We start from the raw sequence: 19,960 nt of genomic DNA on the forward strand, positions 1-19,960 counted from the left end.
CCGCCACAAGGGCTCTCCCGGGGAAGGCTGGAAATGGGGGGGCTGCAGCGAGGACGTGGAGTTTGGGAGCATGGTGTCTCGGGAGTTTGCAGACGCCCGAGAGAACAGACCAGATGCTCGGTCAGCCATGAACAGGCACAACAATGAAGCTGGAAGGACCGTAAGAACATTTAGTTTGACCTTTCTCGATCTCCCTTTAATCATTTCTTACCTGCCATAATGAACAGTGGGAGGGAACTGAGGGGAATAACCAAACATAAATCTGGGCAGTTTTACAGCATGCAATGATGATACCTGCCCTGTGATAGTTCTTCTCAGGGAGGTGATTGACGTGCCTGATCTATGAAAGCTATAAGTAAATTCACCCACCCAGATGTAAATGTCTACCTTGGAGTCAGTTGTCCAGACCTCTTTTGTAGAGAATCGATCAAGACACACAGCATGGCATTTCATCACAGCTCGAAGGAGACATCTGAAATAGCTCAGTTAATGATGTTCCCCTCCATTGGCTGTAGGAAGAAGGTGAGCTGTACAGCCAGAGATGTCTGTACTGTAGACATCTGAAGTTGAGAGAGATGGACCAGAATTTATGGGGAGGATTCAGCTGCTTAAGCAAATGCATTTTAGTATAAACTGAGGTATCCTGAAGTAGCCAGCATGTCCTTGGGCTGGATAAGACTGTGTGTCTCCTGCAGGTCCTCTGCCATCTTGAGACTGATGTCTTAGGCATCCCTGGAAGCTCACAAATGGCATTAGATACACATGTTTAGGCAACTGAATTCTAGTTTGAGTGCAACTGTCCATTCTCCTGGGATCACCAGTCTACTCTGTAGGCTTGAGGGTGGGGAAGAGCAGGAAAGCATTTCCTACCACCCCTCTGCTCAACATTGTTCTATTTCCCAGGGAATATTTAAAGAAAATAAGAGGGAACATGACTCTGGTACCTCCTGATTAAACTTGGACCATGCCCTAAAGCCAGCTAATGTGTTTTCACTTCAAACAAGTCATGGAGCAAAATATATCAGGGAACAGAAAGCACAAAATCTTGCCCTCATCACCGTGATAGCCTTGTATACAGTGAATCTTTCCTGTAAAGTGGAACAATCCCAGTAAGGGGACATTCTCTTTTTCACCTCAAGAATAGCCCATAAATGCGAGACAAATGTAATCTATGGGAAACAATTTGTGAAACTGAACCACAAAGCTCATGCTAATGGAGACCATGCCACAGCTTCTCTGAGATAACAGCATTTTTTCTCATGTAGTAAACCTGAGATATCTTATTCCTCAGTGGAAGAAAGATACCTCACTGTAATCAGAAGAGATTAACATGGTCTTGTTCCCTCAGCAGCAGGATAGGCATATGTAGGAGGACACAGGACTGTGCAGTGAGCTATAGCAAAGCCACCACATTTGTGCTGTGCTAGGAAACAGCTATCCCCATGCAGGCTAGGACTTTGGTGTGGGCTCCTCGGGTGGACACCGTCAAACCCCGGTGGAGTTATTCCACCTCACACCCCAGGAGAGCTGGTCTGAAATAGGGAAAACAACCTTTCAAAGTGAAATACCACCAGAAACAGAAATTGTCTACAATGCAGATGGCTACAAGCAATGGTGTGGTTTCCTCCAGCACTGGCCCAAATTGTCCCAGGTACACAAGGTATCTTGCATTGCTCATGGCAGTTGCTGGGATGGATAATGAGACAAGTAGGACTGTGGAGAAGCTGGGTAGAGCAGAAAGGAGGGAATTTGCCTTAAAGTTTGCAAAGTGAGCTTTGAGCAAACATCCCTGTGATCGCAGACCTGCAGAGGTCTTTTTACTGTAAGTCTTGTTACTTGACAGTGAGTTATTTTTGGATATTTTACAGATATCAAAGACTAGAGAGCAGATGTCACACCATTATCTGAAATCCTACTGTTTTATAAAGCACTTTCCATTCTCACCATGCCAGCTCTCATGGGGTAGCTCTTCCAGCCTTCCGTACTCAAGTGTTTCCAGCTAAACCTGAGCCATAGGCAACGTTTCATATTAGTTCCCATATGAACTCAAACCCTATTACTACGCCAGAAGCTTTGATTAAGTTCAGCATGATTATATGAACCAAACATTTTGTGGTTCTCTCTCATGGCTAATTACAACCTCCTTTGCGGCGGGTGATACTCCGTAAATAACACAGGAAAGCACCTGGTGAACACCAAGGTGCTGATTCATGGCAAATCTTTTGGACTCAGGCTGGCACTAGTCTGTTCACGTACCCGGAAATTTGCTGATCAGTCTGAAAATGCAGATTATCAAGTAAGTTGCATAAGTCTGTCTCCCACCTCAGTATACTGGAGGGCAACACCTCTAGAAACCTTTAGACTCATTTCATAAGAGGTAGAAGCGAATAGCAGATTTCTGGGATCAATAATCATCTTTCCATTTATTCTAGGACAGAATTTTATGTTGAAGTCCAAACCTTTCAAAATCAAAAGTTGGACTCCTATTTTATTTCTTTGAAATGGTTTTAGAAAAATCCTAAGTCTGGCTGAAAAATAAAAATACATTACAGGTTTCTGAACATAGCCACAAGCAAGGCTAGAATCTTATTTGCTTAGTGAAAACACACATAAAAGATGGAATTCTGGACTAGAATGTTAGGATGTTTCGTATTTCTTTAGTTTCCAATGGAATAGCTGTATATTTCATTTATGAAAACATTTTTTGAGGAGATTTCTGTGCTCTTTGCTTCTCTGCCTAGATGTGTCTGAATTGTGTTCCTGGATGACTTCAATATTCACCCATGAACATTGATAAGATAGAAGTTGGTCTACACAGAAATCACTTCAGCCCTTAGTGAAAGCACTTGGTAGATGCTTTAAGTTGGGTTGGGAATCAGAGATAATCACTGAAAACAATAAAGTTGTCAAGGTTTTATCTGCCTCAGATCCAGCCTCTGTGCAGGGCATTGACTGGAGGATAAGGTGATTTTTGTTCAAAACTGTGTAAACATATCTATGAAAACACAGCAATTCTTTAGGGAATCCTGGATAAATAGCAGAATGCAATATGTGTTTTCATTACAAGCTAATGTCTTCCTTCTTCTTTGCCTTTCCTCTCCTCTTTTTCAGTCTATTATCGAACTCATGCATCTTAAGTGCAAATGTCATGGCCTCTCAGGCAGCTGCGAAGTGAAGACCTGCTGGTGGTCTCAGCCAGACTTCAGGGTCATCGGTGACTACCTCAAGGACAAGTACGACAGCGCTTCTGAAATGGTGGTGGAAAAACATCGAGAATCCCGTGGCTGGGTCGAGACCCTCAGGCCCAAATACAACTTCTTCAAGGCCCCAACTGAGAAGGACCTGGTTTACTATGAGAACTCACCAAACTTTTGTGAGCCCAACCCTGAGACAGGTTCCTTTGGGACCCGTGACAGGATCTGTAATGTCACTTCCCATGGGATTGATGGTTGCGACCTTTTGTGCTGCGGCCGCGGGCACAACACAAGGACTGAGAAACGGAAAGAGAAGTGTCATTGTATCTTCCACTGGTGCTGCTACGTCCGCTGCCAGGAGTGCATACGAGTCTACGATGTCCACACGTGCAAATAAAGCAGACAAAACCCTTCGCTGGGCTCCAAGTGGAGAAATGGATTCGAGCCTACTTCCTCTGAGGTTGCAGACATGAGAGAAGTCTACTTTTTTGATATTAAAAGAATAAAAACTTAAAAAAAGGCTAAAACTGGTTGGATAGAATAGGTCTAATGACTTCTGGGCTATCCTGAGGTACATCTGGCAGTCACACAAGTTACGCCCCAATGATGCCTCCTGTAGGAGACAGCGGGTTTTCAACCAGCCAACAACACAGAGCTGGAAAGAAGAGCATCAGCAAAAGCATGGATTTGCTCTGTTCTCACCCACCTGAAGTGACTCGTGTGATTAAGTGTCCTTTGAAAGACTTGCATCTTCCTAAGTATCTCCTTTTCCCTCAGCCAGGCAGAGGCTGTGTTGGTCAGCAGCACTAAGCTTTCTGAGATCTATCTACATAACCAAATGGCCAGACTCTGTGTACAATATGAGCAACAACAACAGCAGAAAAAGAAATAAAAGCAGATAAAGTAATGATTTTAAAAAAATAAAAATGCAAATACTCCTTTGCTTTTGCCCTGGAACCAGAGAAATCTACAAATATATAATAGAGCTGTAGAGTGGGCAGGCTCTTCACGTGAACTTTTTAGCATAGTAGCTTCTGCCAGTTTTGAGATAGGATTGAGCGACACCGGTAGAGAGGGAGGGAGGGAGAAGGAGAGGGAGAGAAAGAGAGAGACTGCTGATGGTTTCCTGCAGATGCCCTGTTGGTACACAGGTGATGTGCACGGTACGGAACAGTTCAGTGCCTGATATGTGAAGTGAAGAGGACTCGATGTGTGCATTGAGAAGGAGACAATCCCATGAAAGGAGATGTTGCTCCAGCTGTGGCCCAGTACGTGGCTCAGCCAACAAGGCTTCCTTGGAAACATGTGGTGCAGAGAGAGTCTCCTAGGGCTGGACACTTGCTGCTGGGCATAGGACATCCAGCTCCTCAGCACCCCATCTTGTTCCCGTAGAGGAGGAAAGGGAAAGTGTTTGCCCCTCCCACCTCGTTAGAGAACGCCGTCACCAGCAGTGGAAAGTGCACTTAGTCCATCCGCTCTCTGCACTTCATGCAGGCTTCCCCCTGGGCACTTAGCAAAACCCTTAGACCGCACGTCTGTCAGGAACATGACTCTGAAGGACTGCTTGTCACCCATTAATTTACATGACGGTGAACCAACCCACCACCCCCCCCACACACACAAGCTGGAAGTTTCAGACTGGAGCCAAATTTTGTTCCACGCCTAATTTCTACAGCCATTCCCATCTCTAAAAGCGGAATAGATTAAAATGCACAAAAGCCAGACTCTGAACGAGCCCAGAGTTTTGGACAACTTTGGACACAGAGCCAACTCCCAACTTTGCAGCGCTGCCCCATCTCTGCTGTTCACCTCTGAGTCCCCTCCCTGTCTTTGCATGCTGCTCTACTTCTGGTTTCAGATCAGGATTGCCAGTTTACAGAAACAACTCTCACCTCCTCCATGGGCATCAAGGCTTCCTTCAGCCACGTGGTTATCAGGTGTGTCTCTCAGCCCATCACCTTGATATTCACAGCTCTGTAGCTCTGCTTGAGTTATTCCTGGTTGCTACTGGCATAAATGAGTGGTAATCAAGCATGGAGCTGCAGCCTGTTTAGCCTCAGATGCACTTGTCCTGTGTCCTCTTTGCCTCAACCATCCCTTTGGGTTCCTATCTTAGGAAAAGGACAATGGATCGGCATTTTTTTCTTTCTCTTCAGTACAGGAAGGGAAACCGGGAATGATCTAACTCCCAGTGACCTACAAGAGTCTTTTCACAACAACGTTATCATGGCTGTTCACACCTATGTAGAGAAATCAGAGTGCTCTTCTCTCCCTGCATGTCAGCTTATTCCCAGGATCCAAAGGAGGGAGTATGCAGAAGAGGCAGGGAACAAACAGAACTTAATCCCATCAGAGAGAAAACAGGAGGAAATGATGCCTCCAAGGGTTGACTCTGAGTCATGGCGTCTCCTGGGACTACTCCTAGGCTGGTGCAGTTTATGCATCACCCATTTGTCTCAGGGCTGTGCCCAAGGGCACAAGCAAGCTTTGCCTATTGATGGAGGCACTTCTATCAGTGCTCTGCAAAAAAAAAGCTGCACTGAAATGAGAGCAGAAACGCAGAAGGGAGGGAAGGAGAGAGGAAGAGATCAAGAGAGACAAAGAAAAAAATGGGGAGAAAACCGATCAATCATAGCTGTACATGTAAATATTGCACCCGATGGATGGCCACACACCAACTGGTAGAAAGCAATACATCATTAAAAATGGAGAGAAAGATGGACCAATTGATGGATGCATGGCTGATTTTTGTAATGGAGCCTGGGAGAAATGGAAAATCTGATCATTACTGCAAATAGAGAAGGAAGCCACTGCAGGGAGAAATTGCCACAATAACCAATATTCAAACACAAGCGGTCAAGAAAGCAAACGGTGAAAAAAACTCCATATGCAGTGGAAGACATCAATGAATTCCAAAAGATGAGACAAGGGAAGATACGTCGCAGTGCTAGCAGTCACAGCAAGAAATGTTAGACACGTCCCACCAGGTACTTCTGTCAGTCAGTGGTGCCCCAACAGCGAAGATGCGAATCATTGCAGGTCATGGTCCCTGTCAATCCATTGACTTCAGCAGGGTCACACCCACAACTAATTTCACCCTAATAGTTTTAAGCAAGGTGTTTTCAAACGCCTTCTTTTATACCATACCAGTGAAGAAATGGGTTGAAGGATTTGACTTCCATGCATGGGAGCTGGACTCTGACCCCAGCCCATCCACAGCTTGCTAACATCCACCATTTCGGCTTTTGCACCAGAACCAAGCCCAACATCACTAGCAGGTGAAGCTTGTTGGGAAGCACAGAGGGAAAAAAACAACAATTTAGGCATTTGCTGAGCAATTGCCTCTTAAGGTGAACAAACTGATTTTGACTGCAGCAGTGGAATTTATTTCATCTGGCCATGTCATCTAGTCTAAGGTGTTTATCTAGCTTTCTGCTAGGATCAATGGCAAGAAACAAACAAGTCCAGAAGGTGATTCATTATAGCCTAGGATGGTGCCTAAGCTATGTTTGGTAAATTGCCCTCTGGGTGTACCTCTGTCTTTCCTCTGACTTTAGCTGATGAGCTCATACTAGATGATGAGCTCTTAGATGGATACATTCTGATGATGTGAAGTCCACCATGAGTCAAGGAAGTGAAGCTACAATCTGATCATCAGCTGAGATGGGCTGGAAGTTGCGCTCCTTCATTCAAAGCTGGGGTCAGGCTTGAAACAGCTCAGTGGTTGGGGACTTCCACCCCGTTCAAGGGATTTTTAATGAAGCCTATGCATACTTGTTCAGTTTTATTTTGTAATTAGTCATCCACCATGATGATATAACATAAGGGGTTGAGCAGCTGCTACTAAAGTCAATGAAAAATGCCTGTGTGAATCCTGTTAATCACCCCAAGTGCATCTGAGGGTCTTAGTCCTGGGTCTCCCCATCAGGAGGGAAGAGAGGGAGCCTGCTAGGGGTCTGGGAGCATGCTGAGTGCACGTGCTAGGCCTGCATCTGACCCCATGGCTTTGAAGAAGGGACTTGGGCCATTGCTCCCTAATACACATGAATTCAGAAAGTGTGTTTGGAAAACTAAGATCCCACTCCACTGCCTACACTAGATGTCTCAAGTCAGGGTTGGCACTGTACTGGTATGAAAGATGGAGTCAATGATGAGTGAGGTGCCATCCCTCCCTATACATCATCATGCCTACATTGGGCCTTGTTTAAGAGATGCTCTAAGTACAACCCAGAGCTGCCTTCTGCCTCAGGTTCTCCCATTCTCTGAAAATGGTAGGGACTTTCTTATGGAGGGGACTTGGGGTTTCACTCAATAATATAAGCACCTGGTGACACATTAGGTGCCCTACAGTATCCTATTAGGACCCAGCTGTTGCTTCAATGACATAGGACTCCCACAAGTTTTAAACATGGGCAGATATGTCAGAGTCTGTAGGGTGTCCAAAATGGCATGAGATGCCTATGTGTAGACAGTTGAGTTGTGCACTTGTCTGGAAACGGTTTTCTGTCAAAACTTCCCCTCCACCTCAGCTTCACCAGTCTATAGCCAAAAGGAAAAGATCATTCATTTCCCACAAATGGGAGCTAGCCAACTCAACCTCCATGATCCATGGTGCCCTTCCCTTCAGTCTTCACTTCTGATGAGGTTTGTCCTCAGGCAGATGGTTTGTATCACGGATGTGTCTAGCGGTACCAGAGAAAAGGGAGAAGATATCCAGTTAAGTGACACAGATGTAAAAAATGAAAATAAAAGGAACATAATTCCATCCTCTTACATGCTGCTATCCAACCTTTCCTTTAGCTGAACAGACGGGTTTGACGGGCCCTATCAGTTCCACATCCAACCTCATTACATACAGTGGAGTTACCTGTGAGGGGTGAATTTGGCCTCATCTCTTTTCTTTCTATGAAAGAAATAGAAAGTTTAGGAGTTTTTTCTTGTTTTGGTTTAGTTTTAGAATTTGGGGGCTTCTCTTTCTCAGAGAAAAAAAAAACCTGGGGAGGGAAATGCGTGACATTTTCTATTACTTGACCCCTGATGTATCTCTTTTGGCCAAGTGTCATGCTCAGCACCGACAGTCTTCTCCAAAACATATTGAAGTCTCCAGAATTGTTTCCACTCCTTACAGGGGGCTTCATGTGCAGAACTAAAGCAGTCGGGATTTAATCTTAGGAGGGGACTGCAGGGACAACCACACCACAGAATGCAATATGGTACGGAAATCTCTGAGTCGGCACCAACCACATCAGCCCTGCAGACAAAAGTGTTGTAGTCTTAGCTGAGCATTGCAGGATTTCTGTATTAGCAAACCCCAGAGAGTAATTTCTTCTGCCACTCAATCTAAAATATTTTTGGTGTTTTCAGTGCATTCAGATATACTGCCACAGAGATGTCCATGGATTATAATACATTTGTCATGTGTGTTCATATGCTTGTCATGCCCCCATCCTTAAGTTCAAATACAGGAGAAACGCTATGAGCTTTGGGTCACTTCTTTAGCTTCAAGGAGAGGTTTCAGTGCTGAAAACCCGGGGTTTGATGTTTCTGGGGATATTCAGGGTTACAGCATGAGCACTCTGCAGGAGCTAGGAGTTGTGAATCCAGGGCTGGGTTCTGCACTATGGAAATTACTCCAGGCTTCCCTTGATGCCTTAACAATATGCTTTGGGAAGATAAAACAGGGCCATGAAAAGGCACAAAATCAAACTGCCCTGCAGACACCAGCCATTGCACCTGGTTAAATAGGCTGCCCATAGGAAAATGACTCCTGGCTCTTCCAGAGATCTGCTTCAGAGTTGAGGCTGCCGAGAAGGCAACGCTCTGTGTCAGTGGCGTAGCGCGTGAGTGGGATGTTCACTCAGATCTGCCAGTTGTGTGCCCAAGCAGCACACGTAGAGAGAGTGTTAGATGATGGGGGAGAAGGTGGGCTGGGTGGGACAAGGTCCTTTCCCTTCTCCATAGCTATATGCCTCTTATTTTCTACCTCCCTCCAAGCTAAATCTTGGCTGTTGTAACAGGGGTTTCTTAGTATGGTAGAATCTCTTTTCTAGATTTCCCCTCTCTCACTGGGCAGCAGTGGGATCTGGCTTGCTTTTTGCTGAATTGTTTTCTTCATGGCTTAGCCCTCCCCCATCATGTTTTCTGCCCTCTCTTGTGTGTTCCAGCAAAAGCTACCGATCCTCAGTTCATCACTACTCAGCAAGGGGACAGGACCCTCCTGCTTTGGGCCTCTGTTAACCACTGCAGGGCACAAATGTTTCTGTTTGGTGGGAAACGGACGCTCCTGTGGCCTCCATTTTGAGAAAGAGGTGTTTAGTCCTTATTCCCAACACTGCCAGTGTCTTCATAGACTTGGGCAAGTCATTCTGCTCTCACTGTGCTGCAGTTTCCAGAGGTGTCTTTGGTGTATCTCCACCTTGGAGGAGGAGATTTTCTCAAGGACAAATGAGAGGCCAGTAGTTAACTCCCAGGCTGTGGTAACTGGGGTGGGATTCAGAATACAAAGTGAGATGCTTAAATATGTATATATATAAGTATCTACATGTGAGCTAGGCACTTAAACTCCCATACAAGCCCAATGATGGGCTCCATTTGCCTAAATATAGTATCCAGAGCTGAACTGAATTATTGAAGATAGGTGTCTAGAGCCATCTCGGATGCTCCAAGGTACCCCACTGGCTTCTAGCAGCTACTCTGGAAGATTGTGGGCTTCGCTTAAGTCCAGTGGTGTATCTGCCACCTTCATGCAGATGCTTCAGAAACCTCATCTCAGATGGCATCTCAGATGGCAATAGATGCCTGTACATGAGGAACTTAGTTGAGATCCTAGTCAATAAGCAGTGGAGGCCAGAGAACAATTCAGCTGGCCAAGTGTAAGTGTCCACCGTAGGGTGAGCTGAACCAGTCTCTGGGCTCCACTGACCATGCTGACTAGATCTCCTCCAGATATGGGTGTTTAGATGTCTAACTCACATGGAGATGTGCTTGTGGACATCTACAAGTGTGTGTCTTAATCTATGAGCTGGAACCCATTCCAAGATGCCTAAATCTCACGTCTAAGATGATTGAAAATTGAGTATGAACACAGTTCTGCTCTCACTTAAACTGATATAAATCAGGAGGCATCATTTCCATAATGCCAGACTTGCAAGTGATCAAAGGAAGCAGAGGGTGGACCTACTCTGTAAGTATAATTATTTGAATCCACTTTACTGACTGTTAAGTAATGGGTTTGACCCCAAGGGAGCATCTCTGCTCTTCCTGTTGGTCAGCACATAATGAAAATGGACAAATCCCATCAAGTGATCTACAGGCAAAATCCTACTGTTATGTGAATACCATCCAGATAGAGAAAGCTCCTGAAGCACAACAGTCGCAAGGATCTTTTCCACATGACTTGGTCTCCTCATCCATCTCTGTAGACCTTGCTTTTCTTACATGTGTTCTGTGGACCAAGGGAGGTCTTGGACAGCCCTGTGTGGAAGTGGAGAGTGGGGTAGGTGTGAGGAGATGCTTTCCTCATTTTCCTTTCTTTTCCGAGTTTCTTCTTATTATTTATTAGTATTTATTTATTTCTCACCACTCATTCCACTCCACCAAAAAATCCTGAAGGCACATCTGCTACAGACATAGGCTAGCAAGCATCTGAGTATCACCCATGTTTCTGAGGGAAGGCACCATCTTGTCAGGGCTCCTTCCCAACATGCACTTGCCACCCACTGCTACCACTTGGAAAGCACAGGAGGCCTGAGTCTTTCCAAGGCAGGCTCCCAAAACCTCCAGAATCCTCCTGTATGCAATGGAATCCTCCCCACTGAGAACCCAGGTTCCCACTGGTGAGCGTTCCTCCAGACTTGGTTGCCCCACTGCCCACCTCTCCTACCTGCCCACCGCCCAACTGACTGCAGCTCAGCCTTACACCTCTTAATCTCAGTGGAGACCCACTCAATTTATCTCTTATGGCATCGCTTTCTGTCACTCCCAGGCCAAAATCTGCCTGAACAAGACCTGTCGTAGCTTTGGACTCCCTGACAAGCCCACCAGCAGTGTGGAAGACATAAAACACAGCCCTGTAGCACCCCAGGGGATTCCCCCATGGTACAAAACATGCTTGTCCGGCAGTCAAGGACAAGTATCTTCTTGTGGGTGGGATTTTTCACTATTGCTTTCCCTTCCCACAGACTGTCTGCCTGATTACATCGCCTTCTTCAAAGCTACATCACTGTCTGTAACCCTTCCCTAGCCTGCCCCTGTCCTCACCCCACCCGAGCACCCCTTTGTACAGACTGCATGTATGATACAACCTGAAATTCCAAAGCTATTGTACAAAGTAGGATTGTCACCTTTTTTTTTCTCAGTATTTTGTTAAGTCTGATGATTTTTTTATGATTATTTATTTTATGAATAAATGTATATATTAGTAAGAGTATATATTTGCGGAAATAACTCATCGGGACAGTGTTGTTGCTCTGCTGTTGTGCTTGTGACCTCATTGGCTTTTACCCTGTTTTCTACTGACAGCACACTAGCGATGTCTTGTAACTGTTTTTTGTTACCAGTTAAGTTTGATAGATGTGTTAACTTTATAATGAAAATTAAAAAAAAAAAAAAAGCATTAATTTTAACCTGTGTTTGGGTATTTTTCCCACCTTTTCACAGTTCTGATGGGATGGTATTTCATATCACAGGATGATATACAGCTGGGGAGAAGTAGGGAACAAATATGTCTTCCTCTTGTAGGACAGAAACTGTGTGATTTTGGAAGAAGAGATGCCACCTGAGCTGGCACCATTTAACTCATGCCCAGCTGCTGTGGTAGGCAACAACCCAACTATGGGTGAAAAACATATTCTTAAACTGCCCATTTCGCAGCTGAGCATCACTAGGACAGGGGCTCAGTTTCCCTCCAAGAGTCCAGCTGCAATGTGAAGAAAGGTGGCTGAAAATCATGCATCTGGCTTCACACAGGGAGGGGGCAAATACCAACCACATGGCTACTCATGGCTGAGAGCTGGTACACCGCTAGCCCTACCACCTCAGCCTGTGGCTGCTATAAATATTCTTTCTCTGGAGCCGGAAAAGCCCAACATGGGCAAGATATCACTTCGCACAATGCCCCTGGAAGTCTCTAAGCAACTTTCTGTTGGTTCTGCCATTTCCTGCCGTTTTCTTCCTCTATTAGTACATTATGTTGGGAGCCTGCTGGGCATAGCCAAGCAACCACCAAGGCTGTAATCATGCCAGAAAAGTGCGTAGATTGCAGGGACTGAGCATCAGGATACAATTAGGGGGAGACACAGCTGACAGGCAAGATGGGTGAACCCTTGTTGTTCCTTTCACTGGAAATTACCATGGTCAGCCTTCCACTGCACTTCCCATGGCTAGCATGGACCGTGTACAGTGAAATCTGCTCCCTAAAGAAACCCTTTCCCATTCCTTAGTGAGGAAAGGCATCCCCATGAAAGGAGATCACTTGATGCAGAGAGCAGCACAGCTTCTCTGCAAGAGCCTTTCCCATTCCCACCTCCTTAGTGAGGAAAGGCATCCCCATGAAAGGGGATCACTTGATGCAGAGAGCAGCACAGCTTCTCTTTGAGGCTTTCAGTTTGGCTGGTTGGCTGCAGAGGTGGTAGGTTCACTGCAGAGATGATGGGTTGGCTGCAGAGGTGGTAGGTTCACTGCAGAGATGATGGGTTGGCTGCAGAGGTGATGGGTTCTCTGCAGAGCTGATGGGTTGGCTGCAGAGGTGATGGGTTCTCTGCAGAGCTGATGGGTTGGCTGCAGAGGTGATGGGTTCTCTGCAGAGCTGATGGGTTGGCTGCAGAGGTGATGGGTTCTCTGCAGAGCTGATGGGTTGGCTGCAGAGGTGATGGGTTCTCTGCAGAGCTGATGGGTTGGCTGCAGAGGTGATGGGTTCTCTGCAGAGGTGATGGGTTGGCTGCAGAGCAGATGGCTGCAGGCAGACAAGGCAGCATTTCCAGGGTCTCTGTGCCTGTTCACCCCCCACCCCACTCATACAAACAGAAATGTATCAGATACCACAGGTCTTCTGGCCTTTGCCATTCACTTAGGAGAGATTCAAGCCACCCAGCTTTATCCCTCATAGACCAGGTATCTCCTCTAAGCTCATCCTTGATGACTCCTTTATAGCCAATGGAAGGATTTGAGCACATCCAGAGATTTATCCCACTTATTTAAAACATAGACCTTAGTTGGTATAAATCACCTTCCAGGGACATCTGTTTTTCTACAGAGACTCTAAATAAGCACATCTAGAAACAGAAATGCATCTTTCCTATGAGAAGGGACCAGGAGGCGAGTAGCGTACTGTGATGCCCCAGACAAAATATCCCCCCTGCAAACACACACCCTCGCCTCCCTTTGAATGACACAGGTCAAACACAACAGAGAGCTTTCAGCATACCGGACTCGGCATATTTTCCAGAAATAAATGATGAACATTCTTATTAAAGAGCACTTGAGATAAGCTTATTTGTCAAGCTGTGTAGCCTGCTTCACCAGGTTTGAGCAAGAGCCTTTTTTTTTTTTTTTGGCTTAAATAGGAAAAACTAAGAAATGAGTGGACATTTCAGTTGCTCTTACATGCTATTAACCCCTGCAGACTCTTTTATGAACTAAAGAAGAAAATCTGGTGTTGATAACTCATTGCTGCCCAATGACCTGGACTTTTCACCATTAGGGAAACCGTAAAAGTTCTCTCTTTTTCACAACCGTCCTTTTCCTCTCTATAAGTAGGCAGCACAGCCTATGGTCACATTTAGCCATGGGAGCGGGCTTTGCTCATGACATCCTAGGTCATAGAAGTCATCTAAAACTGTTCCACTACCAAGTAGCAGCTATGTGATATGCTGAGCCAAGGGTCTAACCTCATTCCCAAGCATAATTTAAGGACTGACGTGCACAAAGGTCTTGACGCAGAGAGGTATTTAGGCACCTAGCTTCCTTGTAATCATCTGAGTTGAGAGCTTAACATTTCTTTGAGAAACAGTGCACTGAACTTGGACCAAGGTTTGGTTCCCAGCAAAGAATCCGTACTGACTAGACTACTACTAAGCAAAACCGTGCCCATGTTCACATGCCACGTTGCTAGTAGTGCTACACCATTTCTCCTGACTGCTTTCCATGCAGAGGCACCCCAGTCATATAACTCAAACCAGTCTGAGATGTGCCAGATCCATAGCTCATGTGCAAATTGGTCTGTACATGCAGAGTGAGCCCAAGGCTTCTAAGAGCCCCCTGAGTCCTTGTGCACCAGTCTGGTGGAAATAAACCACCCGTAGTCAGAAAATCTGCATGTGAACAAGGTATCCGAAGCCTCTGCAAACTTGCAGACTTGCCACACAGGCTTCACTGATTACAAGGAGTGGGATTCAGCTCACAGATTCAAACACACAAATGTAGGTGCTCACAGAACCACAGAAAGGCATATTGATGCCCTCTAGGCATTTCGATCTGGAGTATCCTGCCTGTCCTCCAGGTGCTGTTCCAGAACTGCCACGGGTCTCCCGCAGGTCTGTGTCATGTCTGGCAGCTCCAGGAAGATGCCTCAGATACTCCACAACATGCCAAAAGGCACTAGATGCTGTAGTCAAGTGAATTGAGCCCAATTTGCCTGAATTTGAGTTCTGACTTTCAAGTTCCTGTTATTGTTAGTAACGTCTAGAGAGAGATTTGTTTCACCATAAGGTCTGAGTGCTCCCTTAGACCCCTTAGGTCATCTGCAATATCATATGGGCTTGGCATATATAATGCTACAGACCCTTTAGGAGATCCATGTCCTTCTGGATTGGCAGGGGGATACCCAGAGGAATTACAGTAAGATACCACACATGGTACTAGACACCTGTGTTTAGGCAAGCACCTTGAAAATTTGATCTCCACTGGTTGTAATGGGAGCTCAGACTCTCCGAGCTCATGTAGGCAGCACACTACATATTGCTGCCGAAATTTAGATGTCTTAATCTGCAAGTTGAATCCCGCTTGAGCAATCAGTCCAATACAGCATCCTTTGAAGCTGTGAAAACCAGCTGAAAGCAATTCCTGACCAGCAGCTAACCAAGCCATAAAGACATAAGCTCTGATCCAATATAATTTGAAAGCTTTGCCATCTCATTGCTACCCAGCCTGGCTTTGGAATTTGCTTACTGATGTCTTTTATTTGCAGGTGTGGATTTTTTTTCCCCATCATACAGTCATTTGGAGGCACATAGCCAGATTTGCATTCCACAGGGCTACAATCCGGTCTGGGATTTGCCTGCAAGTGTCAACAGGTGAAGTGTTAACTAATGAACTTGGTGGCAGTGTTAAGGTGAGGTCAGCTCAGTTTCTCTGCAAGCTGGTTTCGTGCAAGGACAACGAGTTTAAATAGACTTTAACAGTGATCTAAAATAGATCCGTGCTCTGGACCTGACCCTTTGAAACCTTGTTCCATTCTCCATGGTTCATGCACATCCCAACACCCCATATTTCATCTGCTTTTTTGTCGAAGAGGAGGTGTAGCAAGGTCGTGGTGGGTATGTCTCACTGAGCACCTGAGCTCTGAAAATAAAGTGGCTCTGTGATATTTTTTCCTGGGATATGTGAGGCTTCCTGGGATATGTGAGGCCACGGTCCTCCTCAATTCTGCAGCACTAGTGTGTGTGGGAAACAGTGGTGGTAGTGGTGGGGTGCCAACTTGTTATAGTGAGAATTTCTTTCATGCAGGCATCCAGGGAGAGTCTTGAACCTGTTTTTTCTGTCCTAATCAATGCTGTTGGGTTATGCAGGCAATGTCTTTCATCCTGGGAATATCAAGGTCTTTATGCAAAATGGGGTAGCTTCAGTGAGAAAAGTATCCCAGAACAGCCACGCAGCAAGGACAACAGGCAGCACGTGGAAATCCACGTGCAAGCCTCCCCTCCCTATCAGACAGAGACTTGGACCTACAGCCAATATCCTGGCTGAGTCACCAGCCATTTCTGAGTGACTGATAGCTCCAGTCTAGTCTTGAGCAACTCCGCTGGAATTCGGGTTTCAACAAACTTCTGCTTTCCAGAGAAAAAATGCTACCTCTGAAATTGCTGCTACCTCTCTGTTCCTCACGCTGCTCCATCACAAGCAGTACACCTGAATTCTAAGTGCTCTCAAAAATAAAGAAGTAACTTGGGCCCCACCCACTCTTTAGACCCAAGTTCACAGTAGGGTCTACACAGTAGCCTTTGGCTAGTCAATGTGAATGAGGTTGGGTGAATTTTTTGACAAAGACTTGTCCCTTTGCACATAGACTGTGATGAGGCACAGCCCCTTCGAACACCTAACAGGTAGTTTTATCTTCCACATTGCTAATCCAGGCCAGAAGAGCAGACTGGACTTTGCAGGACATTTCTCTCAGGCGTGCTTTCCACAGTGTCATTTGGGACAGTAGGGTGCCTCAATGAAGAGGAGAGGGCAGGACAAGTAAATAGCCTTGAAGTGGGTAAGGAAAGGACTTTGGCTGATATTCACAGCTAAATCAATAAGCACACTTGTTACTGGTTCAGCCATGGAGTGGGAACACCGTCCCCCAAGCATTGCAGTCGGGGAGAAGGAGTTTGGCACATGGAGGGCTGGCAAGGAGCTAACCTTTAGACTTGTTAATGAATGATGATTGAGTGGTCTTCAAGAGCCCTGAATAAGTTCCCAGGCTGCCCAGATGGTGTTAGAGGCTGGCAGGGCACACACCTTGCCTTAGCAGCAGATGTTGTTCTTGTGGGGGAGAGGAAGGTTACACATTAAAAGGCAGCAGACGCTCCAAACTCATACGGAATAAAATACAACCAAAAGGCTGGCTGTGCAACTTCGTTGAATTATTATTTCTTCCCCTTTAATTAGGTTGTTTCGATATCTCAGGAGCACAATAAGATCCAGGTGTCATTTTTATTATGATAATCTCAATCATAATCATCTTCCTTGTGTTGTGACAGTCTCTGGTGCTCATCACAGCTGAAGACCACCCCGAGTGCTCAAATACAGAACAAGGTGGTGGACCGTGTTCTAAAGAACTTCCAGTCCAAGTGATCTGTTTCTACCTAACCCTGTTTACATCCATCAGTGCTGCTGATAAATAAAAATAGCTCCCAGCCATTGCCGTAGGCTGCCTGAGCCAGTTTGCCTGTAGACACAACAACCATACCCAAGGAGGCCTCAATGCTCTACATATCAAGCAGATGTCTTGCAAGCGATCTGAATGCGAACATAACATCAAGATAGTAACAGTAACAAAATCTGGCTTCACTAGAGAAAAGCGACGTCCACCTTTCAGCATCATTTGTCAAACATGTCATGTCCAGGAAATTACTTCTTTCACTTGTGGCTTGCAATTAGTACAAGCCAATAAAAAAGTACAGTTCTGCTAGCTCACCAAGCATGTGGTTATACCTTGCTGGCATAAAGAAGGTGGGAATTGCTCTGTAACCAGAGGCCATAGGGTGCAAGCTGGCATGATCTGCAAAAGAAATCCTTGGAGCAGCCAGGCCTGGGGAGACAATAGGGCTGAGAGGTGAATATAGAAAAAATATCCACCATTTCTCATAATATCAAAATTAGGAGACGTCCACTGTAATTAGCAGGCTGAAAACAACAGAAAAGAGTGTTTCTTCTCATGGGACATAGTTTGACAGTAGAAATCTCTGCCGCGGGGAGCTGTAGATATTTAAATATACCCAAGTTTAAAAAGCAACTAGTCAAAATTCACGGAAGAAAAATGCACGAGGAGTTTTTACACTCCTCAATCACAAATCCCAGCCAGGGGTTGCTGGGATTTGGGCATATGCCAGTGGAAGTATCACCCTGTGTTGGTCCTGTTCTTCTGCTCTGTCTCAGGCACCTACTCTTGGCCTCTGTCAAAGACAGGAGACGAGGCTGACACAACCTGCTGTCTGATCCAACACAGCTGATTGTATATTCATTGGCAAGTAAACGTCCATGAAACAAACTTGGGAGAGACTAATAGTCTTTCTACATTTCAGGGGGGGATGGTTTTCAGGAAAAAAGGTGATTTGTTCTTTCAGTCTGGCTAAAAAGCCTGAAGACAGTGGTCATGTCACTTCACTTTAAAAGGATTAAATGTCTGACAAAGCTTTACAGTCAAGGGAGAGAACGGGACATGTCCAGCAAGTGATTTGCATGACCAACCCTGGGTGTCTCTTTTAAGAGATGAATCTCCCCCTAAGGGTGATTCTCCTTTCCCTTGACTACAAAGCAAGCCTGGGCTGACTAACTTGGACCTGGGCATCTAAGTTTTGGAGGTGTAATTTAGGGCTGATGAAACCCTCCCAAAACTGCAAGCCTCACCTCAAATTTGCAGGAATCTCAACTGTGAGGTAGAACACAGAAGAAGTACCAAAAAGGGTATTAAACACTAAAGAAAATGCACATATATTTCAGAATTATTTTGTATGGGCTAACTGAAATTTCACACCAAAATTTCCTTTGAACCTGTCAGGTTTACATGCCAGCTCCTGGCCCAACAATAGTTCTCCCTGAGAAATTTAGAAGTCTACAGTGTTTTTCATAAGAAGAAAAAGCTCTTGATAAGCACGGGAGCTGAAGAGTGAAGGCCACTTCTAATTAGGGACAAACATGTAGCTGAAGACACCAAAGCAAATTTCATTTCTGACCAAAAAATGCCCTTAATGTCTGTCCAGACCATGAAACAATATATCTTTAATGGGAGTAATCTGAACAGACTCTACTTAGCTGCTGAAGAAGCACAAAATGGTTGAGTTGAGTCAGCTGGATTTTGACTCTGTGGTTGGAAGGAATCTAGGTAGTTCAAACCTAACACTCACCTTGCTAAGCCTTCCTTAGCAAGGAGTCTTTCAGAGTATGCCAGCGGTGGGGAGTGGACTCCTCTTTCAGATCCAAAGTGACAGGAGCTGTTGCCTTTTCACTTCCCCAAGTGAAGGGACTCCTGTCAGGTTCAGGAGCCAGCTGTAAATGTGAATTGGGCATGACTTTGAAGAGTAAATTTAAGGGGCTGTAACTCTGCAAGTGTCACAGACTCAACTCCTACTGAAGTTCTTAAGGAAAAACATGAACGTACTGTGGAAAAAGAGAGAAAATGTTTTGGGACATTTCATTCCTAACCTGCTGTACACTGGCTACTAAGCAGAATAAAACAATCCCATCGGGAACCGAAGTCAGTCACAATTTGTGAGGACAGAGGAAGTTGCACTTACTTATTCCAGGTCCATGATCTCTTAGTGTCAGAAATGTGCAATTTTCCCTTTTTGTTTGGAATACCTAAAAGGTCAGGCTGACATGATGGTCTCTCACTGTAAACTTCTCAAATTAAATAGGAGGCAAAAGTTGCTTCAGACTCCAGGTGTTTGAGTATAGGATATCTGAAAGATGAAAAGCTTGAGAATCAGTGGGTTGGAGAAACAATGCATGTTGGAAATAAGTCCTCTCTAGGCTTGTTCTCCATGCTCTAAATCCATGATGGGATGTTCTTCTTTGACTACTCCACTCCATCTTAGACAATCTCCATTTTGAAACCCCTTCATCAAAGGCCATCTCTTCCACAAAGCTTCTCTGACCTCCTAAGTGACCTTCTTAGTACTAATCTTTCAACAGTGCTGTCATGTATAGCCATGGGCAGATAAAAACCTTTGATTTACAAAGCTCCAGAGAATATTTATTCCAGTCTCCTCAACCCAAGGAGATGCATCAAAATCCAACCCTGAAGCAGAGTATCTCTTGAGATGGTGTAAAGCCAACTCCAGACA

General features: G+C 45.3%; 1 protein-coding gene across 1 annotated transcript in view; it reads left to right on the forward strand.

Annotated features, from left to right (window-relative positions):
• The window catches only part of WNT3A (Wnt family member 3A), an 89,319-nt gene extending 85,728 nt beyond the window's left edge, over positions 1-3,591 (forward strand). Inside the window, exons 4-5 of the mRNA XM_009640103.1 lie at positions 1-160; positions 3,112-3,591. The exon at positions 1-160 is cut by the window's left edge and continues 9 nt beyond it. Of these exons, the coding sequence (XP_009638398.1) occupies positions 1-160; positions 3,112-3,591 (640 nt within the window). The remainder of the gene's footprint in view (positions 161-3,111) is intronic.
• The last annotated feature ends 16,369 nt before the right edge of the window (positions 3,592-19,960 follow it).

Source organism: Egretta garzetta, unplaced genomic scaffold (genome assembly GCF_000687185.1).
Source record: "Egretta garzetta isolate BGI_Z169 unplaced genomic scaffold, ASM68718v1 scaffold275, whole genome shotgun sequence".
Taxonomy (NCBI): domain Eukaryota; kingdom Metazoa; phylum Chordata; class Aves; order Pelecaniformes; family Ardeidae; genus Egretta; species Egretta garzetta.